Source organism: Dryobates pubescens, chromosome Z, assembly GCF_014839835.1.
Source record: "Dryobates pubescens isolate bDryPub1 chromosome Z, bDryPub1.pri, whole genome shotgun sequence".
Lineage (NCBI taxonomy): Eukaryota > Metazoa > Chordata > Aves > Piciformes > Picidae > Dryobates > Dryobates pubescens.
This window is the reverse complement of record NC_071657.1, coordinates 58,139,136-58,165,624: the sequence shown is the minus strand read 5'-3', so window position 1 is coordinate 58,165,624 and position 26,489 is coordinate 58,139,136. Positions and strand designations below refer to the sequence as shown.

At 41.6% G+C, this 26,489-nt stretch overlaps 1 protein-coding gene across 1 annotated transcript; it reads left to right on the top strand.

Moving 5' to 3' along the window:
- Nucleotides 1-14,364: 14,364 nt before the first annotated feature.
- Nucleotides 14,365-26,039, top strand: ENC1 (ectodermal-neural cortex 1). The gene is made up of 3 exons (XM_054178575.1): nt 14,365-14,507; nt 19,195-21,007; nt 24,800-26,039. Exon 2 carries the CDS (start codon nt 19,207-19,209, stop codon nt 20,974-20,976), a length of 1,770 nt encoding a protein of 589 aa, XP_054034550.1. The 5' UTR covers nt 14,365-14,507; nt 19,195-19,206; the 3' UTR covers nt 20,977-21,007; nt 24,800-26,039.
- The last annotated feature ends 450 nt before the right edge of the window (nt 26,040-26,489 follow it).

Here is a 26,489-nt window from a genome sequence, read left to right as displayed (position 1 = left end):
AGATTGTTCGGAATTTACACAGAGATTTTCAAAAGAGCAATAAGCAACCTGATTTAACTGTAGAAGCAACCCTCCTGAGCAACAGGTTGGACTAGAGACCTCCAAAGACCCTTTCTAACCAATATTTTATGATTTTGATGCAATAAAGAAGATAATGTGATATACTTTTGTCAGCTCTCAAAATTAATTTAATGAGGAGGTTAAGAGTAAATTGGAATTTATAGAGTGTATATTTAAAAGTGGCATGTGTGTAAGAAAGAATTTTCATCTGAAACACTTCTAACTTTCTGAGTATTCCAAAAAAGAATGAATGATTGACACTTTAATACGTGATCAGTGTAGTTACTGATACCCACAGTTCTCCGAGGCACAGAAGTCCCCCTTCCTTACTGTGCATATTTAATTTATTTTGATAATTTCTTATAGAAATTTTTTAAGAAATTGTATCTCAAAGAAAGATACTGCTGAACACTGATTTAACATCTGAAGAGCTACCACAATACAAGTAAAAGGCATTTCTAAGCAGTCTTGCTCTGTACATTGAGTAAGACCTGTTGAAAAGTATTTCTAGATTTATCTGAAATATTTTGGGGGAAAGCTTTTTTTTTTTTTTTTTAAAGTGATGAAGAAAACCTTACAAAAGATCAAGTTTCAAAAAACCCACTAGCAATACATCCAAGAGAACTGTGGATTTTAAGAGCTACAGAATGGTTCTGACTGCTGTTTAACATTTTCTTTGTATAGGTCTCAGAAACAGATGTTGCTTTCTTTTCAGGCTGTCTGTAAGTGATCTCTATGGCCTGTGTATTGTATTTGCCATTTAATTTATCAGAAGAAGTGGTCAGATCATGTTATCTAATTCCTGTTTCTTGTAGTCATTAGTTACTTATATTGCAGAGGGACCTTGACAGGCTGGACAGATGGGCAGAATCCAATGGCATGAGGTTTAACACATCCAAGTGCCGGGTTCTGCACATTGGCCACAGCAACCCCATGCAGTGCTACAGGTGGGGTCAGAGTGACTGGAGAGCAGCCAGGCAGAGAGAGAGGGACCTGGGGGTGCTGGTTGATGGTGCAGTGTGCCCAGGCAGCCAAGAGGGCCAATGGCATCCTGGCCTGCATCAGGAACAGTATGGCCAGCAGGAGCAGGGAGGTCATTCTGCCCCTGTACACTGCACTGGTTAGGCCGCACCTGGAGTACTGTGTCCAGTTCTGGGCCCCTCAGTTTAGGAAGGATGTTGACTTGCTGGAGCATGTCCAGAGAAGGGCACCAAAATTGGTGAGAGGTTTGGAACACAAGCCCTGTGAGGAGGAGAGGCTGAGGGAGCTGGGGTTGCTTAGCTTGGAGAAGAGGAGACTCAGGGGTGAGCTTCTTGCTCTCTACAACTACCTGAAGGGAGGTTGTAGAGAGGCAGAGGTTGGTCTCTTCTCCCAGGCAACCAGTACCAGAACAAGAGGACACAGCCTCAGGCTGCACCAGGGGAGGTTTAGGCTGGAGGTTAGGAGGAAGTTCTGCACAGAGAGAGTGATTGCCCATTGGAATGAGCTGCCTGAGGAGGTGGTGGAGTCACCATCATTGGAGGTGTTCAGGAGGAGACTTGATAGGGTGCTTGGTTTCATGGTTCAGTTGATTAGGTGGTGTTGGATGATAGGTTGGACACGATGATCTTGAAGGTCTCTTCTAACCTGGTTTATTCTATTCTATTCTATTCTATTCTGGCATGCTATGCTATGCTATGCTATGCTATGCTATTCTATATTACCTGGGGTGCTTTCTGAAAATGTTCTTCATAGTACTGTCATGAAGAAATGGTATCAGAAATAGATTGTTATTATCTATAATGCCTTTTACTATTACAATTTTCAACACTATGTTTGGTCAACTGAAGAATGCTGAGAAAGCCATCTTTGTTAAAGTCAGCTGTGTGGATAGCAGGAATATGCAGTCAAATGGTATCCTTTACTGCCTTTACTGATGCTGACAGTGTTAAAGCAAACCCCTGGATGGAGGAGACCTGTGCTACTCACATTTTGTGTTCTTGGTGTAGCACACATTCATGTTCTGCCATTTTTCCGCTTTCCCTCCCCAAGGGCTACTGAATGTAAAGACTGTGAAAAGAAGCTTGGAGGTGGCTTTTTGCATTGCGTGTAGCTGGAACTGGAGAAAGGGAAACAAAAAAAAAGGAAGGACAATTTAAAGCCTCATCTCTCTACTTCATTCAGTTCTGCCAAGAGCTGTTGTGCCAACATGTCAATATTTTAAGAAGATTGCCTAGTGTCATTAGACATGTTTTGCCATATGTAGATTTATTATCTTTTTAAAATAATCATACAAAAAGATACCTCAGTCAAAAATACATACCTCTAGGCAGAGTCTGAAGTAATAGCTACACATTTTTATGAAGATCAAGTTGATTTTATGATGAAAAATGAGATTTGAATTTTTAAAAATTATCTTGGTCATCTTGACATTTGGTGCTAGTTGAGCAGAACAATATGGCATGGAACTTACCAATGTCCAGTTTACAGGCTTCAGAAGGAAAGGAGAATATATTCTGGTCCTGAAAGAGGAGTGGGAGGAAAAGAGAGAAAACAGGGTTGCAGACAGAACTTCGATATTATGTGATGGCATAATGTTTCAGTGTTTCAGTTCAGAAGTCATAGAATCACAGAATCAATAAGGTTGGAAAAGACCTCAGAGACCATCAAGTCCATCCTATTACCAAATACTTGAAACCTCATGACTAACTAAATCATGGCTTCAAGTGCCATGTCCAGTTGTTTGAAGTTGTTTAGAGTTGTGTCTTCCAACAAAAGAAACATGTAGAAAATTTGATGGTTTGATGAAGGTGTGCGGTCCCGTTGCCAGCAAAGACAAAGGGTAGCTTGCCTCTACTTCATGAAAGCATGACTGGATGCCTAGTAAAATTACTCTGTAATACAGCATGATTGGCAGTTCCTGCTTAGGAAGCCGAGAAGTAAAACAGCAGAGGTGTTGACATTCACTGGCAAAACTCCCACTGACTTCACAGGAGGGAGCTTTTAGTCTTAAATGTATAATGTTGAGAAAATGTTCTTCAAAAAGTTTTGAGTGAACTTTTATGTTCAGATTGGGGTTGAGTGGACAGCTATGCTTGCAGGCATTAACAGGTTAGACCTACCTTATCATGGTTGTGTGATTTGCTGAAATAAGTGGATCAGACAGATCAGGGTGGAATCTGTGTAATCCTTCCATAGACTATTACCAGGGTGTGACAGAGTATATTTTGGCTATGTAATTGGCAGGTTCCACTCTTATGCAGCTCCTTTTACCTTTATGGACAAATACTGCTAAGCTAGGAGGGCAGGTAAGAGAAAAGGATGTTGTTAATGGCTAGGACACATCCTGAATGCAGTGTGCCAAGATGAAACAAGACAGGAATGTGCAAAGAGAAATAAATATACACAGAAAACAATAAAATAGTTCCTTAAGAATGTATTAATCTATAACAAATGATTATACTACAAACAATAATAAATGAGGGAAGAGGGATCTATTTAAAGAGGGAAGTGTGGAGTTAGTTTTGCATTTGTAAGCCTAGGTAATACAGATGCATGCCTGTTACACTAAATACAATTACCTAGCTCTGTTGTATTTAGGGAGAAAAAGACACATCTCCAATCATCTGTCTACTGACTTCAACAAAGCCAGGATTCATTCAGTCGCTTTTCAGATGTCTGATGTTTGCTCATGATAAGGGATTGCCTAAACAGTGAGTTTAACATAACCTTTCATGGGCTTTGGGTAGTTTCTTGCTTTGCTTGTCTCCTAGCTAGAGAGAGGAAGTGTGCTTATCACCCACCCTGCCTGCAGAGGTGCCGATTTGGGTTAGGCATCTGCCACCTCAGTGAGACAGAGAGCGGGGAGAGAGGACTGCAGAACACAGATTTGAGAACTGTCATGTTTTAAAAATAGGTGTTTAAGGAAATGCAAGGAAATGTTTAAATGTGATAGCAATGCCAGGGTAGTAGTTGTGGTGATATAACTGTAACACTAAAGAATGAATGTTTTAAGAGATCTCCTCTTCTTACAATCCTTGTTGTAGTAGTAAATTATTAAAGGATCTTGTGGTCCCTTAAAACAACTGACTGGATTATTCTGAGTTTATTTCTCATACAGGAGTATACTTGGATATGCTGATAGATTCAGAATATTAAGGATAAACTTAAATGAAAAAAAAAAAAGAAGATATTGAAGAGCCTAAAGATTAGGCCTTGTTTAAATATGCTTTCAAAATTATGCTTCATATTTGGATGGGCTGGAAGCCCTGTGTTTTAAATGCATTTTCACTTCTATAGTTTGCCATGTATAGTTTCCATGTATAGTCTAGTCTGTATAGTCTTGGCATGTCAATATACATATCTTGAGATGCATTAGCATGAGAAAGCTAAATCAGTGAATTTGGTAGAAATCAGACACAGGAACTCAAGAAAATCTAAACCCCTTTTGGTCTTGGACAACACAGCTTTCTTATAGTCACACATCTTCAGTAAGCTTGCTTGGAGAAGCATCATAAAATAGTTTTATTTATTGATTTTATGAAAAGCTGCATGGAGTCTGCTGTGCTGATTGTAGAGGATAACTTTACGTCGTTCCTTGGGTTTTGTTGTTTTTTTTCTTCTGATCTGACTGTCGTCTGGGAAAATCAACGGTATCTAATGGAACCACTTAGGATTTTTGTGAGATGTTTGTGCCTCAAAGATCTCTCCCAATATAATGTGGTGGAATCTTACAGACCCCCAGCAGAAGGAATGCTTATTGAAATGTACTTGAGCAGAAGAGAACAGAAGGTCTTTCCAAAGTGTCTTAGTCACAGGAACTCAGGTGATCCTCTAGGCAATCTTCAGGATTCTGTTTGCATATGCATGCAGCTTCCGTTTGCATGATAATCTGTCAGTTGTATTAATGCTTATTGAGGGGTTTAGGTATTTTCAATCTTCATATGTACAATGAACATGTAAAATTTGATTGATAAATTTGTGAAGGGGAATTCCTAAATCTGATAGGTTGTCATATGATTGGTTATCCATGCATTTAGGGTTGGTTTGTTTTGTTTGTTTCTAGCTGAGAAAATGAGGCTATATGCGTAAAAATGTCAGCTCTGGCTGTGCTTCTGCATAGCATAGGCTGGCCTTGTGTCTATGTGCCATAAATGTACTAGCATTTCAGACAAGCTACTCAGCACTTAGAGATATCTGCTTAGATATTTTGGTGAACTATTACCTTTGAACTACAAAATCCACTTACGTGTGCTTGACAACTGCTACACAAGGACCACTGTCTTAAGGCTGCCAGCCCCTGCCCTCATCTGTTTATTGTGAAATGACAAATCTTGCAAGTATTTTTGTATCCTGAATACTTGTGATATGTGCAGTTTATCACAATAAGCAATGAATTTCAAAGATGTCTAGAGAATGTACTAGTGGGAGTCCTTTGATCTTTTAGCCAGCCGAGGATATGATCGCTTCCACAGCTGAATGTTCATTACTTGTTAGGAAAACTTGATGTTTCTTCCAATCAGTTATTTGGATGTGGTGAGTCACTAGGCTTTGTTATTCTATTTGAGCAAAACGCCTAAGTTTACATACAGATGAAAGTAGATTCTGAAAAGGAAATTGCCTGTTAACTAAAACCTTAAACACATTTCTTTAAGAAAGCCCAAATAACCAGTTAGCTATCTTCCAACTCTACACTTCAAATTCTTTCTAATTTAATGTATTACCTCTTTTACATCTTAACATGAGACCTGTTACAAAAGACACAAGCTGTCTTTTGTATTTCCAAACTACTGCCTTTTCTTTAAGCCAGAATAAACATATGTTGACGTGCCAAGTGGCTCCTTCTTCAGGTAGGAAAGTAAAAACATGTTTGGACATGTCCTGAAGCTTGGGAAAATTGCCAGAAAATGTTTAGCTCAAATAAAGCATCAACAGTTTAAGTTTTACTACTTTCAACATCAATCAGATCTCTAATTAAACTCCATTAGCCTAAAATAAAGCAGAGCTTTGAAGATGCAAGTCAATAACCAGAATAAATGCCACATGGACTGTATCAAGGAAGTTTTGAAGCCTTGCCCACAGTATGCATTCTTCCAAGTTTAAGCCCTTCTGCTTAACTTGGGCCTAACTAAAGAGCCCAAACTGACATTTGGAACAGAGAAGTAACAGGCTTTTGGAATACAGTTGACCTAAGAAGTCTGGTTTCCCCTCACTGTTGAACATGAAACTTGGAAGGTTTTGCCTATTGTGATGTGATGTTTCTTCACTCATAAGCTCTTCTCTTTTTAAAAAACATTTTGCTGCAGATGTAAATGCACCAGCACTGCACCAACAATGAACTAATCTTCTAGAAAGGCTTGTTTATAAAAAAAAGATTAAAAAAATTCAAACCAACACCATGAAGGATTTAGACCTTTGTATAACACACAGGCTCTGTGGCAGGATCCAATTCACTGGTTTCCTTTGTACACAAGAACAATAGAGTCTCAAATAAAGGTTTTAGAGAGTACATAAACAGGTCTCTTAAAATATGCAAATGTGTCCTTTTAAGTCCTTCTCATTAGACACAGCCTGATGAGGATTTTGAGGCTACTTGCGCAGAAAAGAATGCCTGGGAAACAGCCCCTGCTGTAGGCAACATGTTCAAAAGTTAGATTCAAACCACAGAAATACCAACTATAAGACACATTTCATTCTCTTAAAATGTCTGGAATCAGATTACTTAGTCCTCACAATCACTGGGCTTCACAGAATAAGACCAGGTAACAGACTATTTTAACCTTCTCATGTTCTGCCAAGAGCCTTCTAAAGTATTCCATTCTTAAGTATCTGTAAAAGTGCTATTTAAGAACACCCAAAATTAGTGTGGCCTCAAAGCTGCTACTAATGCTGTTCCAGATGTTTGTGGTGAATTGTTCAGCAAGAAAATTAATACAGTCATACTCAGACAAACAAGATTGCTTTAAAATACTTGTCTGGATCTGTCCTAAACTCATAAAATTCAGGAAATTCTGTCCTTGGTGTCTCTTTAAAGCTGTAGTCCCAGACAAACCATGTAAAAATTCCAAATTTCTCATGCATTCATATCACCAAACTTTTGGAATTGGAAACAACATAAACTTTACAGTTTACTTTGGTTCTATGGACCGGTTTCCATGACCTCTTGGACTATAGTTTAGCAACTAGTCCTCTAAGTATATGAAGATGGAAAGCGTGACCATAACACATCTGTTTGCTGTCACTTTAATTACTTTGGCACAGTGGATGATAGTAGCATGGCAAGTGAGCACTTACACCTAGAGTCCTGATCTATCTATAGACTCATAGAATCGTTTGGGCTGGAAGAGACCTTTAAAGGTCATTTAGTCCATCCCCCTCCCATGGGCTGGGACACATTCCACTAGAACAGGTTGCTTGAAGCACCTTCCATACTGGCCTTGAACTCTTCCCAGGACAGGGCATCCACAGCCTGTTTCCAGTGTCACACCACCCTGACAGTAAAGATTTTCTTCCTCATATCTAAACTAAATCTACCATCTTTCAGTTTGAAACCATTATGCCTCATCCTATCACTACATGCCCTGATAAAGGATCCCTCCCTATCTTTCCTGTAAGCCCCCTTTAAGTACTGGAAGGCCACTATGAGGTCTTCCTGGAGCCTTCTTCAGGATAGCAACCTCAACTCTCTCAGCTTGTGCTCTCAGGTAAGGTACACACCTTGATCATATTTGTGGCACTCCTATAGACCCACTCAACAAGCTGATGTAATTGTTATGGTGGGGACCTTAAGGCTGAACTCTGCTCCAGGTTGGGTCTCACCAGAGCAGAAGGGAAGAATCACCTCCCTTGACCTGCTGGCCATGCTTACTTTGATGCAGCCCAGGATGTGACTGACCACCTGGGCTGTGGGCACACATTGTCAGATCATATTCAGCTTTTCATCTACCACTACCCCCAAGTAATTCCTCACAGGGCTGCTCTCAGCCTCTTCATCCCCCATTCTGTCTTGCTGTTGGGAGTTGCCCTGATCCAGGTGCAGGGCCTTGCACTTGGCCTTGTTGAACCTCAGGAGGGTCACCTGAACTCACTTCTAAAACCTATCAAGGTCCCTCTGAATGGCACTTTCTCCCTCCAGCATGTCAATTGCACCACACAGCGTCATGTTGTTGGCATACTTGCTGAGGGTGCACTTAAAATCCCACTGTCAGTTTCTCTAACAAAGATGTTAAGCAGCACAAATACTGGACCTGTAAGTAACACCACTCATCACTGGTCTCTGGTCAGACATCAAACCATTGACCACAAGTCTCTGAGCACAACCATCTAGCCCATTCCTTATTCACCAAGTGGTCCATCTATCAACATCCATACAGACCATTAGCACTAAAAAACCAGAAGGAGCAAGAAAAAGTTTTTCTCTCATATTTGCTCTTATCCACCTGAAGAAATACAAAACTCTTTCCTAAGTATGTGATACAGTCTGGACATTTAAGCTCCTATGCATTACCTTCTTTTTTTCTGGCATATGACAGTGTATGGCTTGAGTCTTCAACAAGCCAGAAGAGGTAAAGTTTGCTTGTTTGCTTCTAACTTGGGGCAAAATAGCATCTAAATGGGGGGGACTGAGTAACAAGTCCCCAGGCTAAAATGCAGTTTTTTTCTTGAGACATGCATGTCTGTGTTTTCAGACTTCAGTGACTCAGAGCTGCACCAAAAAAAAAAAAAAAAAAAAAAGGTAAGTGTATTCCTTATGTAGTTCTTAAGTATTAACAGTCTGTAAATACCATGTCCATAAATGTGTGGTGCTATTTGTGAATATAAGAATAGCTACTTAGATGTTCTTTTTGTCTTCCTGCTTTCAACACTACTATAAAATGTGAAAACAAGCAAAAAAACCTTAATCATTTAGGGGTCTCCCTAGATGATATGCTATTCAAGTTATCTAAGTCCCTTCTAAAGGCCAAACATTTTAATGAATAATAAAAAGATACAGTTCTACTATCACAGGTTCATCAGTGCTTGCGTGTTCCAAGCGCAGGGTTTGTAAGTCGTCAGGGACAATGGAAGCTATGAGGAACTCCTAGGTCCTTAGGCCAAGTTTCTGTTACAGTATGGAGGCTTTTCAGTATGGAAGCTTTCCAGTGGGAAAACTTGAAATAAGAAACCATCTTAACTGTCACCACTGGGGGCCACTGCTACTTAGCCAGAGAGAAGCAAAGGGAGGTTGCTGCCAGGCCCAGAATCTGCACTGCCTGGAGGGAAGCAAGAAACTGCTGCTGTGTAGAGTTGTTCAGACATGGGTACAGCCATTAAAGATATGATAATGAACATATAAATGAGACACTAAGCCTTTTGCTGAATATCACCATGAGTGATGGCAGAAGTGGCAAGTGCTCCTTGCAGCAGTACTCTCCTTGCAGCAGTACTCCCATTGCTGTGCTGGTCTACTTAACTGTGTGGAGCAGCTTACATACTAGTAACAATTAGGACTATTGCTAATCAAAACTGGCCAAAAGTGGGTCATCATCAGTGTTGTTTTTGCTAGCCAGGAATGACTTTTCTTGCTAAGAGGGACAACAGGCAATATGGAATAGTATCATAGTTTCATAGTACATTGGTATCAGTCAGGGTTGGAAGGGACCACAAGGATCATCTAGTTTCAACCCCCCTGCCATGGGCAAGGACACCCCACACTAGATTAGGCTGGCCAGAGCCTCACAGGGAAGGGGAAGAAAAAAAAAAGGAAAAAAAAGTCAGGTAGCAGAGATTTTTTGGGAGTGTGAGAGAGGAGTGGATGGCTTCTCCATACATTCTGAAATGTTTGGGGGTTTTTGTTTGTTTGTTTTTTGTTTGTTTCCTCAGTACTACTTTTCTGTAACAGTAGAGCTGCTGGAATAATGCAGAATTGTGAATTGTGTACTAGATGCGATAGTTTGGCTTTTTCATGGGTTTCCTCTAAAGATTAAGAAACTACTGATGAAAATCTTTTCTCACTCCAGAGATTATCCATACCTATGATGTTATTTAGAGACAAATTGACTCTCCTAAAAATCTTTTGTACAAAACACATTCAGCCTCGTATGGAAATCAAGGCCTGACTTTTCCTACCTTAGACCTAAGATGACTGCTAACTCATAGACTTCAAATGGGCTAGTGTTCATAAACTTTGTAAGTAACAATGATTCACATCTCACAACTGTTTGTCACACTGATGCAACGTAAATGTTTTATTAGAGAGGAGCAGTTCCATGTCACATGAACCAACATTTGCCCCATAACACTAATAGTTTTTAGGCAGACAGCAGCAGGTATTTTATTTTCAGTCTGAGCTGCCGTGCCACGCAGGAATGACATCTATGGGCCAGCCAGACTGAAAATTATTGTTTTGAAAAATAAACATACATAGAGGTGAGAAAAGGAGAACAGATCAAAGAAGGGGTTCTCTCTGCAGAGTGGACAAGCTGATGTAGTTGTTGGTAAGAAATATTTAATGTTGACCTCCCATCAAACACTTTGACACTAAACAAGCATTGTACCACATTGGGCTGTATCAACCCAAACCTCTGTTTACAGGCCAGGCTGGAGAAGCCCATCAAAGGCAAATTATAAGAAAAGTAGGTGTGGGTAACTGAGGAGTGTTCCTGGCCCCATCCCCCTGGGAGGGCTTTGGCACTGGTACTGCTATTGTACAGTGTTAATTAGATCATTGTAATTAATTCATTCAAAGTATAAATTAGGAAGGAATGAAGATAAATTACACTAATACATTTAACCCCATGCTGTTTACTTAGCAGCTGAACAAAATCATGTGGTTAAAAAGAGTCTAATAAAGCAAAAGCCCAAGACACAGCTGTTTAATAGCATTAAAAATGAGATCTCACTATGCTGCAGGCACATACTGCTTGTTTGCATTTAAAAGTGTTGCCAAGATAGCTAAACTGACAAACCCTCCTAGCTGATACTAACAAAACACTAAATGTATTTCCATATCCTGAATTAAGTAACTTGCACTGGTAAATAGATTATGTTGCTGGTACAGCTCTGCCAGCATTGTAATTCTTGCTGGTGTTGCTAGGGTAGTCTGGAAGATGTGTTAGCTACACAGGTATGCCTGCAAAACATTTAAATGTCAATAAAGCTATGTTACAAAGTTTGCTATAAATTCAAGGATCCAAGAACTTGTCTCAACACAGAAGCCAAACCAATTTAATTAAAGTGTGAGGTTTCAACCCATTTAGTTAAGATAGGAGTGCATGTCTGCATAGCAAGCCTAATTTGAGTTGAACAAAGACATTTTCACTTTTTTTTTTTCCAGAGTCAAATGTGGCAGGTACAATTTCAGAGACAAAGACTGACAATATCTGGGGTTCTATACACTTTCTGTTTTTAAAGGCCACACTTCCATTTCACACAGTCATTCTTTCAGACTTCTTAAAAAAAAAAAAAGGCACAAACAAAACAACAAACCCAACCCTAATAGAGTATCAATTTCACATGACTCTAGAAGCTGGGACTTTGAGAAGAGGGCATATTATCTTGTGATTTGTGATAAAATCATGGTATTTAGCAACACTTCAAAGATCCTATCTGTCCTGGCACATGAATACTAGGAGAAACATGTTTAAACTAGTTTAGTGGGCATGTTAAACTATGTCCTGGGATAGGCTAGGCCAGCTTTGTTTTCAGCAGTGTCAAAATACATATTGGCCCTTCTACATAACTGGCTTATCCAGACTGTGTTTAAATGTGACCTTAGTTCTTAGACCAACATAAAATAGGCTAAAAATTTGCATTGGACCAGGCTAATTTCTGAGAGTTGTTTGGGGGTTGGTTTTGATTTTTTTTTTGTTTTCTACTCCCCATCTCCCGTCCCCCTCCCCTCCAGCTATGCAAGCATTCTTACTCTGAATGTGTAACAAGCTATATTCAGCCAGAGGTACCTAGTTTTCTGTCTTGTCCAGAAAGGAGCAGAGACATTTTGTATGCTCTTTATCACCTAAATGTGAAAAGGAGCTCCTCTGAGCACATTCAAGAGAACCACTGTTGTGGTTTGTAATCATTCCAGGTGTGGAGTTAAAGGCAGACAGCTACGGAGTTATTTTCCTCTTCTCTCCATGTTCCCACTAGTAGCACAGCTTTACACAGTATGTGTGCGCCCAGTTACACGTACACAGAAGGAGCCATTTGGCTGTGTACTGGTTTCCCCATAGATCATGTATAACTTCACCCAATCACTCTGCCCTGATTAACTTCAGCAGGTTCTTCATTTTATGGAGGACAAGGAAGACCAGTACTTAATCATTCTCTTACAGGATTATTGCCTCATTCTTTTCATGCATCATACTGCCCAAACCTGCATGCTGTCGGCAGCTGTGTAGGCCTGGTATGTTGGTCCTTCTACAGACCTCCTTTTTCACTGACCACTTCTCATACGCATACTCAAAATCCGTTTTAGAGGTCAGATGTTGCTGAGTGATAGATTAGGGAGTATTATTCTACCATTTCTGGTTTTCACTCACAGTGGTAATTCTGCCTGTAATGTGTCCCTATGGTTTTAATTTCATAGGATAATAATCTGACTTTCTGACATAAGACTATGGAATCATAATGGAATTAGCTAGAAGGTGGCAGGATTTGGGTGGAATCACTGCAGGTTTCATTAGAGGAAAATGGGAGAAAACAGAATCAAGACATTTTCTGGGAAATGTTCTGATGAAAGAAAAAAGACTCGTAGACAATCCAACATGCAAGAACAGTTCAACATTCAGATACAAAGTGCTCTAGAGATAATGACTCAGGTTGCTACTCCTGTCCATGAGCAGCCCTTGCCTAAGGTAATTTAGAATTTCCATCAGCTTCTCACACCTAACCAGCTTTGAAACATAGTACATACAGATGTGCAGCATTTTTAGACATTTCAGTCTGCCACTACTTTGTGTCGTAATCAAACAATATTGCAAGAAATATCTATGAAACAAATTACTCTTTCATCTGCACCCAGTTCAGTTTTGTTCTCCACGCTTGTCTATACCCCCAGGGCTCTCTGGAACTTCAGATGTGTCCTGCTGTACACTATGTGCTTACCTGCAGACTCCAGAGTCCAGCAACAGGATACAAGTCACTTTCTGCATGTATGTGAATTGCTTTCAGGGCTTTTCTGAACAGAAGAAACTTGAGTTGCCCTTCACTATGAGGAATGAACTAACTCTCCCAGCTCTTGTATGCAACTAGGAGTTTCCTGATGGTGGGAGTAATTGTTCTTATCTTCCGTAAAGCCTTGCTAGACTAATAGTCTAAACGGTATTAGCAAACAGTAAATTAGCAGTATGTACAATGTTTAGTATGGTATCCTGTGTTTTTCTTGTACACAGCTGCGCAATAACATCATTTAAACACTATTGTTATGTCTAGAATATGTTTATTTTAGAAACCAGCCTTTAGCACGAGTGTGTTTCTCAAGTATTTCGTTAATTGGGAAGTAATTAAAGCCAGTCTTTGTGCATCTGCAGCACTCCAGCGTGCCGCTATGAAGAGGTAACTCTGCAGGCCACATGAGAGCGCAATAAAACCGTGGTGCCTGCAACTCCTCAGCCAAGGGAGGAGGAACGCCGGGACCTGTGCGAGGATCACTGGAGGCTCAGGCCCCTGTCCTGGGCTCCCCAGGCTGGGCTCTGCACCACTGCAGAGCAGCTCCGCCGCAGCTGCTTCGCTCGGCTCCGCCGCGGCCGCCGGGCTACACAGGACATGGACAGCGCAGATCCCGCTGCCCACGGCCCTCGGGTCCCCTACCCTGGTCAGTTATTCCGATGTGCGCGTAACACAGCGCTCCCCTTCCGCCAGTGAGCACTGCGGCAGCTGGAAGAACGGTTTTCGGGGCGTATCGGCCTCACCCCAAGTAGTGCCATTCACAGCGGCAGCGCTCGTCTTGCGACCAGGCTGCCGGTGCCCGCAGAGCACAGCTCACCGTTAGCTGCCACACCGGGAGAGTGTTCCCAACGGGGCCGCCACGCCGTCCCGCAGGAAGAGGAGCCTGTCCCAGAGCTCCCACGGGGCGGGGCGCCGGCACCTTTGCTGCCGCCGGGCGGGACAGCAACTCCTGTAAGTGTACTACCCTCATCCTCTCGTCCCTCCCTACTCTGTCACTCAGCCGCTTTACATAAACGCTCCCCCCGCCCCTCGGCTCATATACTGCGTTCTCCGCGGCGCTAGTGGGATAGAGCTGTGGCTGGCGCTGCCACTGGTAGCAGTAACTGTCTTGTTCCATTCCTTCCGTCTCTCTTTTTTACCTCCCGCCCTCCTTCCGCGTCCCGCCTCTAGCCAGCGGCAGCACCTCCGCCCAGCGTTGCGCTGCCTGGCCGCCTCCGCTGGACCGTGCCACACTGAGCCGGCCGCCGCGCTCCCTCCCATGCGCGGCGCTGCGCCGCCCGCGGAGGCACCGGGACGTCCGCGCTTGCCCAGGAGCTGCCGCTGTAAGTTGGTGCTCACCGACCTGTTGCGGCGCTGGTCGCGGTGAACGGGGGCGGGCGGGCAGTGCGGCTCAGCGGAGGGGCGGTGGCGGGCCCGCTTGCAGAGTGCACGGCGGGGAGCCGGGCGGCGGGGGCCGAGCTGGCAGCAGAGCTGCCGCATGCTGGGGCAGGCGCTGCCTGGGTCCGCGCTGTTGTCAGCGCGGCCACGTCTGCGCCCGAGGGGTACTGCGGTGCCGCTTTGGCTGGCGCCGGGCTGCCGTACTGGTCCCCGGCACAGCCAGAGCTCATCTCTCTTCTCTGCCGGGAGCGCAGGCGGTGGGAGCACTGTGCGGCTGGTGGGTAGACAATCGCGGTAGCCGTTGTTTCAGCATGTGGCTGCCTGCGGAAGGTGCTGGCGCCTCTTAGGGAGGCTTCCAGCCTCCCTTGGCGGCTGCAACTTCCTCCGTGGGGCCCGCAGCATCCCTCAGAGGGCATGAGAACGGGGTAGGAAAGGGATCGGCCGCCTCTCTGCTCCCGGAGCTGGCGGTGACGCTGTTCTCCCTGCGATGGTACGGAAACTTCTGCACGTGGTTATTACTCTATAAAGGAAATCAAATGCATTTTAACATAATACTATTGCTTTATCAAGCTGAGAAGAAACCTAGCAAGTTTCTTTCAGAGACGGAGGCTTTTGAGCGTTACAATGCAGTGACCAGAAGGGAGTTTTGAGTTGGGTTTCTTTGTCTGCATGTGGGGAGCAGTGTTGCATTCCTAGCCGGAGCAGCGTGTTCTGCCTTCCATCTCTGTACAGGTCCTAGGAAGTCACTGAGTTTGTGCTAGAGGACTTTAGCTAGGATCCGTGTCTGGCTCAGCAAAATGGATACTATCGCTGTAAATTTAGCGATTGAAAGCCGTATTAGTTAAATGGATGGGTGGGATGTTTAGCAGATTTCTTCTCCTTCAGCTGTTTCACTTATTTAAACATAAATGCAGCCATCACCATGTAATTACTGTCATATTAAAATGAGGCTGCATGAGGATGTGTTACTAATTTGAAAATACTTAATTTTGCGTTTGATTTAGGCTGCAGTGCTATTAAGAAGTAGGGCAGGGAGTCTGTTTAGTTTTAAAGGAGTGTTTACTACTGGGGCTGCTGTGGCAAGTAGCCTGTTGAAGTGTAATTACAAAGCAAAGCCTTCGTTCAGCCTCTGTTCCTGGATAAAATCTGTATCTGTGGTTTATTGACCACATCTTGTCTTTTGCATTAAAATATAATATTTTTTTCCTAAGGAAAGAATGCCTGAAGGGCTTCAAGTCATAATTCAGGATCAACATTTACTTACTGTAAATTACCTCCACTGAAGTATTTGAGGCGTGCATAATTTCCAAAACCAAACAGAGTAACCAGAGATGTAATTTATACACCTTAATATTGTAAGATTCTGTTCTAAGCTAGCTGTCAGAAACAGCATAAGGACGTGTTCACAGAAACACCATGTAGTAGATTATGACAGTTTTTAAGAGTGCTGGTTGGTCCATGTGTGAACTCAGCAACCCCACTGGAGGAAAAAGATATGTATAGATAGGTATCTTTGTTCTCTTTGGGGAAATATGTTAGCTTATCTTAAATGTGAATTAGCATACTTTGAATTCTTCTCAGTAGATGACATTGTGATGATAAAGACAACATTACCGGACCAGTTAAAGACCAAGGTACATGAAATCTGCAAGTGCTTCAAGACAAATGGCATTGCTCACTGGAAGACCAAATCTTCTGTTTTAGTGGGTCGAAATGGCAAGTGCCTTACTCAGTAGCTATTTATTTATTTATTTTTACATCAGTGTTGTTACGATGTCTGTGAATGGGCTTGGGAAGTGCAGTGATCTGTTATCCCTTCTGCATATGATCTGTAGCTCACGATCCTCCAATGTATGCATAACTGTAGGGTCGGTTGCTGTGGTTATGGGCTTGTTCTGAATGATGCTGAGCAAGTGGCACTCACAGGAGTACAGAGCCAACTGGAAAAAAGTCAGTCCTTGCAGGCTCCAATGTGAACTTTACCTGCCCTCTTTCTGAACCCTGTGTGCAGGATAAAAAGTTTTCAGTGTGCTCTGAAGTATATGCTCCCAGTATGTGGGAGGAAAGGAGAGGAATTGTTTTTTCCATGGAGGTCTTGACATGTCTGGAGTGTCACTAGTCTACACATTCACTTAACTGGGATAGAAGCAGGAGGGCTGTGAGCACCTTCAGATCCTAGTGACTCTCTTACCTCTGGTCAGTGGGTGTTTAGCTCCCATACATGTAACTTTGCAGTCATAGGTCCTCAGTGTGAGGAAACCAAATCTGTAGAGATCCACTGGATGTTTTGCACTAATCTTAATAGCATTTAAAACAGTAAAGTGCCTGGAAAGTTTGAAAAAATTGTGGCTGGTGCTTTGCTAGTAAAGTGTTCACCTTCCCATCTGTGTCTCCAAATTATTTGTGTACTAGTATTTCAAGTTACATCCCTTCCTGTAATCATTCATTTCCAGGAGGTTTCAACCTGTGTATGGTCAGCATAATCTTTTCATCTATAGATTAAGTGAGTAATTTTAGTCCAAGATTAGTGCTCAGGATCCTCGAATGCCATCTGAGTCTTTATTTGCCAGACAACAGAATTGCATTAAAGGTAATTCAATTTTTCTTATAAAAGGATTTGTGTTGTCATGATATATCAGCCTCCTTCAATTGTTCTGTGCTTAGTATTAGCACATTTAATAGGTTAGTCCAGGGAGCATTGGTATAATTCCTTCCTAAACTTCTGCGTGGTAGAGTAAAACAGGTGCTCTGCCTTGTAACTCCGATGGGAAGGTTTCCTCTCTATTTTGGAGGATTTTGGGCCGAGCACTCTGTATTGAGCTGTGTTGCTTGTTCTTCAATCCTGGTTAAATTTAATCAGGAAAGTCATACTTCAGGTTAAAGGAAATTGGCCAAGGTAGCTTTATGGTGAAGTGTCTCTTCACTGTTTAATTGATGTTGGTTTGAGGTTGGTTGGTTGGTTTGTTGTTGTGTGGTGGGTTTGTTTTCTGTGTTTGTTTTTTTCTGACTGAAAGAAAATGTGTATAGCAAACTTGCTGTTGAATGTGATGAATTGTTTATTCTGTACATCAACACATTTAGCAAGGAGGATGGTACTGGCAGTGTAGCAGTTAATCTGCAGGTGTTTCAGATTCCATATACACAACTTATTCTGAAATGGAATCCACTGCTCAAGTTTATCATGTGGTTTTGATTTTGTTCAAGGTTCTGGTCATATGAATCTAGAAAAAATACATGTATATATTTTAAAAAATGCACTTTTGAGGGCTTATGAATCTTGTGTTATCTGAAGAATGAAATGTGGAAATAGACTTTTACAGTTCTGTACTGCTTATGCGTGTTCAGGAATACGAAAATTATTAATTCTGTGAGAGAGGGAAGTAAAGACCTCTACAGGTGGCTCCAGGTCAGGTTCTGATGGAGTGCGGGTCACTTCCCAGGTAGGTTTTTGCCCTGTTCCTTCTTTGAAGGTGCAGTATGAGTATCATAGCCATTGGGGAAGTTTGATTCTTGTAATTCTCCAAACTTCCTCTGCAGCTTTAAGAGAGAGAACTGAGATTGTTGCAGTAGCAGTCACAGCCACAGTTTGCACTGGGCTCTATATGCTTCATTTCCTATTACTTGCGCTGTGACTTTTTAGCTATTACTTTTATGTGGCTGCCAGCATTCTTCCTTTTCCCTGCATACTGTTTTGCCTTGACTAGTTCTTAAATCAGGGAGCTTGTTGCTATAATTGTTAAGTACCCTGCATATTGTGGCAAGTAACAGTAATATTCAGCTTCAGGGACTGAACAGCTCTGTGGATTTTAGGAACACAGCCGGATGGCATAACTATTCTGTTTTTATACCTCCTCCAAAGCTCAAAATTAACTGGTGGCCTGTAGTCTTGTATACCTGACTCTCAAGGGAGCTTCAGAGTCAGTATCTCAGTGACTTCAGTTGATAGTCAAAGCACATTTTTATGCTGATTACCTGTGTATATGCTATATCACTATAGTGGGCAACTGCTGGCAGAGCTCAACATGTAATCTCTAAATTCACTTCTCTTTTTTCTTTTTTTTTTTTAACAATCTTGCAAGTCTAAATGTATAATCATTACTAGATTTTTATTTTGATTTTTTTTTCCCCCATTCCATGTGGTTGCAGATGGAACCATTATACCAAAAGGAAGCTTCCTAATGGGATTAGTAGGTTTTGTTCACTGTGCAGCTTTTGACATTCCCTAGGTATTCTGTCTGGTAGCTCTTCCTGCTATGATTCAGTACATGAGAATGTTACAAGCATGTGCGTGTGTGTGTATGTAATGAATGAGCTGCTCTAGGTTGGGGAAGGGTGAGAAAATCAGTCCTGGTTCCTTTCCTTTCTTCTCTGACTTACTTGCTTACTGTATTGCTGTGAAAGTTGGAGATCAGGTTTCTCAAGATAAACCTGCTGTTGGGCAACAGATTCGGAGCGTATGTCATTTATAAAACTCACAAAAAATGAAAACACACACCGAAGTAGATGCAATTCTCTTTTCAGTCATCTATAAATTAAGGCTTTTTTCTCAGAGTGAATAATGGATATAATTTTTGATAGTTAAATTCGTTATTATTTGTACATATCTCATTAATATTTTTTCTTTGTTAATAGGTATAAAAGAAAATGTCAGTCAGCATGCATGAAAATCGCAAATCTAGGGCCAGTACTGGCTCCATAAACATATACTTGTTCCATAAGTCATCCTATGCTGATAGTGTCCTTACACACCTGAACCTTCTGCGTCAGCAGCGCCTCTTCACAGATGTACTTCTCCATGCCGGGAACAGGTCATTCCCCTGCCACAGAGCCGTTCTAGCTGCTTGTAGCCGCTATTTTGAAGCAATGTTCAGCGGAGGACTGAAAGAGAGCCAAGACAGTGAAGTCAACTTTCATAATTCAATTCACCCAGAAGTCTTGGAGCTTCTTCTGGACTATGCATATTCCTCAAGAGTTATCATCAACGAGGAGAATGCAGAGTCACTGCTGGAGGCTGGTGACATGCTGGAGTTTCAGGACATTCGGGATGCTTGTGCAGAATTTTTGGAGAAAAACCTTCACCCTACCAACTGTCTTGGTATGCTGCTGCTGTCAGATGCTCACCAGTGCACCAAGCTGTATGAACTCTCTTGGAGGATGTGCCTTAGCAACTTTCAGAGTATCAGTAAAAGCGAAGATTTCCTCCAGCTGCCAAAAGACACGGTAGTGCAGCTCCTTTCCAGCGAAGAACTAGAAATTGAGGATGAAAGACTGGTGTATGAATCAGCTATCAACTGGGTCAACTATAACTTGAGTAAGCGTCACTGTTACTTGCCTGAGCTATTGCAGACAGTGAGGCTGGCCCTCTTGCCAGCCATATACCTTATGCAGAATGTGGCCACAGAAGAACTTATCACCAAGCAAAGAAAAAGCAAAGAGATTTTAGAAGAATCAATAATATGCAAGTTAAAAATCTTACAGAATGATGGAGTGGTCACTAGTTTGTGTGCCAGACCCCGTAAAACTGGTCATTCACTTTTTCTTTTGGGTGGCCAAACCTTTATGTGTGACAAGCTGTACCTGGTGGACCAAAAGGCAAAGGAGATCATTCCAAAGGCTGACATACCAAGTCCACGGAAAGAGTTCAGTGCTTGTGCCATAGGCTGCAAAGTGTATATCACTGGGGGACGAGGGTCAGAAAATGGAGTCTCCAAAGATGTGTGGGTGTATGACACCCTTCATGAGGAGTGGTCGAAGGCTGCTCCCATGCTAGTAGCTCGGTTTGGGCATGGCTCTGCTGAACTTAAGCACTGTTTGTATGTAGTAGGAGGGCACACTGCAGCAACTGGTTGTCTTCCAGCTTCTCCTTCAGTATCCTTAAAACAAGTAGAGCAATATGACCCTGTGACCAACAAATGGACTATGGTTGCCCCACTGCGAGAGGGAGTAAGCAATGCAGCAGTAGTCAGTGCAAAGCTTAAGTTGTTTGCTTTTGGAGGTACCAGTGTCAGCCATGATAAGCTGCCTAAAGTTCAATGCTATGACCAATGTGAAAACAGATGGACAGTACCAGCCACCTGCCCCCAGCCTTGGCGCTACACAGCTGCAGCTGTTCTGGGTAACCAGATTTTTATTATGGGTGGAGATACAGAATTCTCTGCATGCTCTGCTTACAAATTCAACAGTGAGGCATACCAGTGGACTAAGGTGGGAGATGTGACAGCTAAGCGAATGAGCTGCCATGCCGTGGCATCTGGAAACAAATTGTACGTGGTTGGAGGCTACTTTGGCATTCAGAGGTGCAAAACATTGGACTGCTACGATCCCACGTTAGATGTATGGAACAGCATAACAACTGTGCCCTATTCATTAATTCCCACAGCATTTGTCAGCACATGGAAGCACCTCCCCTCATAATTGCATGTATGTTGCAATTACAAATTATCAGGTAAGAAATAGCATCTTTGAATTCCATTGTAATAATGCTTTTCACAAAACTTTTCAGCAGCAACTCTAAAGAGGGTGAGTACTTTAAATCTACTGTTGCAGGTGGAGCAACTGAGACGTACATTCACAGGCTGTTGTAAAGGAGGCACTGCATTTGTGACAAAACCAGATGCTGGGAGTAGTCTGCCATGTATCTTGCACCCACTTCTTTTTATGGGGCCTTTTTCTGCATGACTTAAATGTAAAGGAGCAAGTAAAAGCAGTATTTTCAACTTGTGGGGAAATGCAAGTAATCTGGAAATTGAATTCTGCTTGTCTTTTTAAATACTGACACAAACTAAACAAGGGTTTGTTGCCTTTATTTTTACAAGCTGATTGCTTGTGGCAGGCAAAGACGACCTGGTCTGAAGGGTTCAATGCTGTTTTCCTGGTGAGAAAGGCTAGGTCACTCTGTATATCCAGTAACAGTGCCCAAAAAAGGTACTGTTAATTTTACTCTGAAGCCTGACTGAATTTCCAGGCAGACATCATGTTTTTTGCGTGGAAACAGCCTCTGGGGAAACTTGTTGTATTATGGAATGTGTTTTACATGCATTTAATGTCTAATTTTCCATCTTACTGAGACAACATGGTTGCACTTGCATGGGCTAAGGGTACATCTGCTCCATTCATATACTTCTAAAACACAGATTTTTTTTTTCAAAATAGTTATGGTCATATATGTTAGACTAAGTGTCAGGAAGACATAATTAATATTGCTGGCTGAAATAATTATCAGTCTGTAGCACATACCCTTCCAAAACAGTTTAATTATATATAATGGGCCAAGCTCTTAGCAGATGCAACTTCAGCATTGTTATCTTCTTACAAGCAAGTCTGAATTTGGCCTTGCCTTTTTGGTTGTTGTAAACTTCTGACTATTAGGAGGAGAGGAGAAATGGTTCTTGAGGGGTGGGGGGGTAAGGCAAATGAAAAACTAACAAAACCGAACCTCAGACAAAGAAAAAAAACAATCCAAACTGAAAACATCTGAGTACCTATTCATATTGCCAGTGTTTTTCAAATATGATTTTCTTCATGCTGTCTACTCATGGTTACTTCAACTGTTACTAATTTTTCCTTATTTTTATATTTTCTAGAGTTGCATCACTTAAAATAGGTCACCGACTTTTCCCAGAAGTGTTATTCTGTGTATTTTGCAACAAATCTGGCAGACTCTCCTTAGCATTGTGTTTCTCTTTTCCATCACTCCCCTGTTGAGACCTTAGTAAGAATCAGTTACCACCAGCTGACAAAAAAATAGAGACATCCTTAATAATCCTAAGTAATCCATGCTCCGTAAGTGGCAATTTCTTTCTGGATTGGAACAGTGTGTAGTGTGAGCATGAAGGCAGGCAAGTTAGAAGGAACAAGACAAATAAGCCCAGCTGCAGTAATAAAAACAAGCTCCACGTCTGTGCATCTAAGTCACCTAGAGGTCCAGACTATTGGAGACCCTCCAGAAAACAGGAAGAGCAGCTTGTGTATAAAGACTTCCCTAGGTGGTTCTGTTTGAGACAGAGGTTTTTTTTCTGTTTTCTTTTGCTGCCAGAGGTACTTGTATGACCTTTGTAGTAAATACAAAACCCAAATGTCTTTGAAACAATGTAAATAGAAGTGTACACCTAGAAATGTAGGATAGCCGTGAAATTCCTTTCTCTTTGGTAGGCTGAGGATTTATCTTGTAGTTGTCCTTCAGCTGACTGAGAGCTTTGGTGGAGTAAAGAATGCAAGGCTGGTCCCATGCAAAGCAGCAGGTCAGTGTGGAAATCTAGTGTGAAATCGGGCTGTGTTGTGCTAGCTCCTTCTCTTGTCTCATTTAATTGTTTGTCTTGAAGACACTGCCCTCTCCTTTCCATGCTCTGCTTTCACAGACTTTACTTTTGGGAAAGCAGGATAAATGCTTGAGACTTACCAGATCATGAGTTCTGGGAGTGATTGCAGTGTAGGTACTTCCTCACTATCTGGGAACAATATCTTGATGTCTTCAGTTATTTTCTGTTATTACTGACTTTCAGCAGTTTTCACTATTATCAGAGCACAGTATTGAATGCCCAGACTGAGGTTTGTGCCAAGAAAAATATTGACATATTCTTCTGAGACTGACTTGATTATTCTGAAGCTTACAGTACCTGAGAGGGAGCATTTTGTTTTGAAAAAAGTGTCCTCAGGATTTAATGGTGCAAAATGCTTTCCCTTTGCATTGTGATCTTGTTAAAAAGCCATTATTTTAGCTTCATTAACACACAAGATAACTGGCTTAACTAACACACATGATAAATTAATTCAGCTGTATACTGAAATCTCTCCAATGCTGTGTGCTCATCCAGCAAGTAGTTTTTTTAACTCCTGCTGGTTTGTCACTGGGTGGGAGGGACCAAAAGGAAATTACTTCTGATTACCCTCTATTTTCATGATACTGTGTGGCCCCAGTCTGACAGCTTGTAGGAAGAATTCAGTCTGTTTTGTCTTGTTCCTCAAACCTCTGGGGCTCTTGAGTAGATTGGGAATTCCCCTCCCCACTCCATTTCATAATTGTTTATAGTACTTTAAAGTTCATGCCATGACAAGGAACATTGTTTTGCCTTCAGTGTTGATAGTGTCTTTCAGTGGGAAAAACAGCATGCAAGGCTGAGGAATGTCTAGGGGAAAACTCATCAACACTTAATGCAGAGACTTTGTTTTAAGACATGAAGATGGTGTGTTTCAGGCCCACAGTGGTAAAGAGATTTGATGTTCTGGTCAGTTATGTAGGCTGTAGTGTTTCCTTGAGTGTTCGCTTTTGTTCTTGGACATCACAGCTTGAGAGAGATGTGGTGTGTTCAATGAACTGAATTCATTTGAGCTCTTTGCATTGTAATGATGTCTCCTAAAATTCTAGCAGTGCCATCAAAAATGACTGTGATGAACTGATGATGGTTAGGGAGGTGACATTTGAGTACAGCTTTATGGTGATAAAGCAAAGCACAATCTCAGTATCCAAAGGCTGAATTTCTCGCTGAATAACCAATTTATATAAAGGATTCTAGGAAGAAATTACTGATGCATAATGCATTACTGTGTGAAATGAGACAGACCTTTGCTTTAATGAATAGTAGATATGTTCTAAGTACAGGGATTATATGCTCCTTTTTATATTGTGAATAAATTAAATTCAGAATTCTTTGTGGTCAGGGAGGCATTGGGGCATTCATTGTCCCTTCTGCCTTAACCTAACCAGGGTGTTGGGTTTTTTTTGTCTCAGGGTTAGAGAAAACTATTTACACTAAGTGTTTATGTGGGCTTTTGTGGAAGAGAAATTGCACAAGGTTATATTTGCATAAAACAAATCTGCAAACCTGTAATATTTCAGGGGAACATAGAAATGTTGAAGTATGCAGTGTTCAGAGCCTGTCACATTGAACTGTATTGGGCCGGTTTGATTTAGGTTTCAAATGAATGAGTTTATAGCCCAAAAATTCAAACTTTCTGATGTCAGTAGAAGGGTTTGCAGAGTAAGGCTAGTAGAATAATAAAGGCAGAATCTGACCCTAACTAGTTATGATTTTGACTTGGTTTATGTATCAATAGTTGGGTATTGCACAGGAATACTGAGATGGAGGGGGGGGAAATCCATCAATGGGATTGTATTCTAATCCTCGGTGTTAGATTTTCTTCAACATCTAACAAAAACCTTATGGTGTGTTGTTGGCAGCAAAACCCTCTAAGCCTTTTCTCTCTTCTCTCTCTCTCAACCCCCTTCCTGTGCTTTTAGTTTCCTCTTTTACTTGGAGAAGAGAATTGGAACCTCAGTTGTGGAGAAACGGTTTTAATGAAGAAAAATCATCCAACGTCTCTTGCGTTTGAAGAAAATCATCTGCACCTTGTAAATTATATAACCTAGACATGAAGGAGTGGGAGAAGAAAATCTGTCTTCAGTACTTCAGCACATGGTTTAAATATGAATGGATGAGCCTGTGATCTGGTCCTTATGCTGGTAGTTGTGAATTAATGCCAATATTAATCAGTCCTTCAGAGAATTAAAAAAAGGAGCCAGAACTCTGAGCTGTGAGAGCACACAGCACTCTATTTCCATGTTTGTATGTGAAATTTGAGATGGGTGTCACCTCTCTTTCTGGAAGTTTGAAGTGCCAATGCCAGCTGCAGGGAAAGCAGGCCAGGTCTGAAGTGACAAGATGCTGCTGTGAATGAAGATACAGCAGTATGTTGCTAAACTCTACTTGTCTGTGGGCAGTGCCTACTGCATCTCTGACATCCCACCCTGTGTTGTCTTGTGTGCAGTGAGTGACTTTCCACTTGATATGGAACAGCCCCAGTGGTGAAATGTTTTTGCAACAGTGGGGAATGAAAACAATATCCTGCAAATGTTCCTTCTTCCTTTTCCTCCCTGTGTTTGGAAGTAATTCAAACTGTCCCATTCCTGTTATGTTACTTGTAGATACAGTTATTTATTGTTCAGTGCTTGCATGCTGAAACAATGCCTGCAATTGTCATGTTGCAAGGGCTTGTGTGAATTGTTGTATGTTTTGCACATTCTGTGATTGCTGACTTGCTCTGCTGCACAAAGAAAGAAAATTGTTGGCTTACGGTTAGAGGTGGAAAGAAGCAGTGACTTTCCGTTCAGAAATGGAAGGATTACAAGACAGAATCTTAAATCATATGTGTACTAAAGGAAGAAGCCTTGGAGGTCACTTTCTCCGGCCACCAGCTCCCCAGGTTGCTTGTGGCATGTCTTGTAGATGGTGTCCTTGCTACATTTCATTTGTTGGTCATGCCTTTCAGATTCTGATTTGGAAATAGCCAAAAACTCTTGCAATGCTCTCTTTGTGCAGCTTCCTGATTACAACAAAAATACTGTGGAAGAGCTTCTGGATACCCAGCCAGGTGAAGTCATTGTCCAAAGTTATTTATTTATTTATTGAGGTGGAGGAGGAGTACCTACAATATAGCTGCATTGACCTGGATGAGTGGAGTATGATCTTTCAAGAATTAAACCCAACAACAACGAAAAAACCAACCCCAAAAAACACCACCCACAAAAACCGAAAAACAAACCCTCAATGTAGGTTAGTGATGAAGTCTTAAAAGAAAAAAGAAGAGCAGCAATTTTGCACTGACTGGATTTCAGGTGTCAAAGACTCATGTGCTCCAGCAAAATTATTATGGGGATAGAAAATTAATTTTAAACCTCTTAATCTTAAAAATAGCCCTCAAACTCTGCTGCCTTTCATTTTCTTATGGGGATAGAAAATCAATTTCAGACCTCTTAACCTTCAAAATAGCCCTCAAGCTCTGCTGCCTTTTATTTTACTGGTCCAGGTGTGTCTTTAAATACTTGGTTGCTCTAAAGCATCAGATACAATCCCAAGGATCTAAACTCTGATTACTACTTTTTTTATTTTAAAAAGGTTTGTTTCTTTCTGTTTGGTCTTGAGGCAGACATG

Coding starts and splice junctions, on each gene's coding strand:
- ENC1 (XM_054178575.1), top strand. CDS start 19,207: ATGTCAGTCAGCATGCATGAAAATCGCAAATCTAGGGCCAGTACTGGC.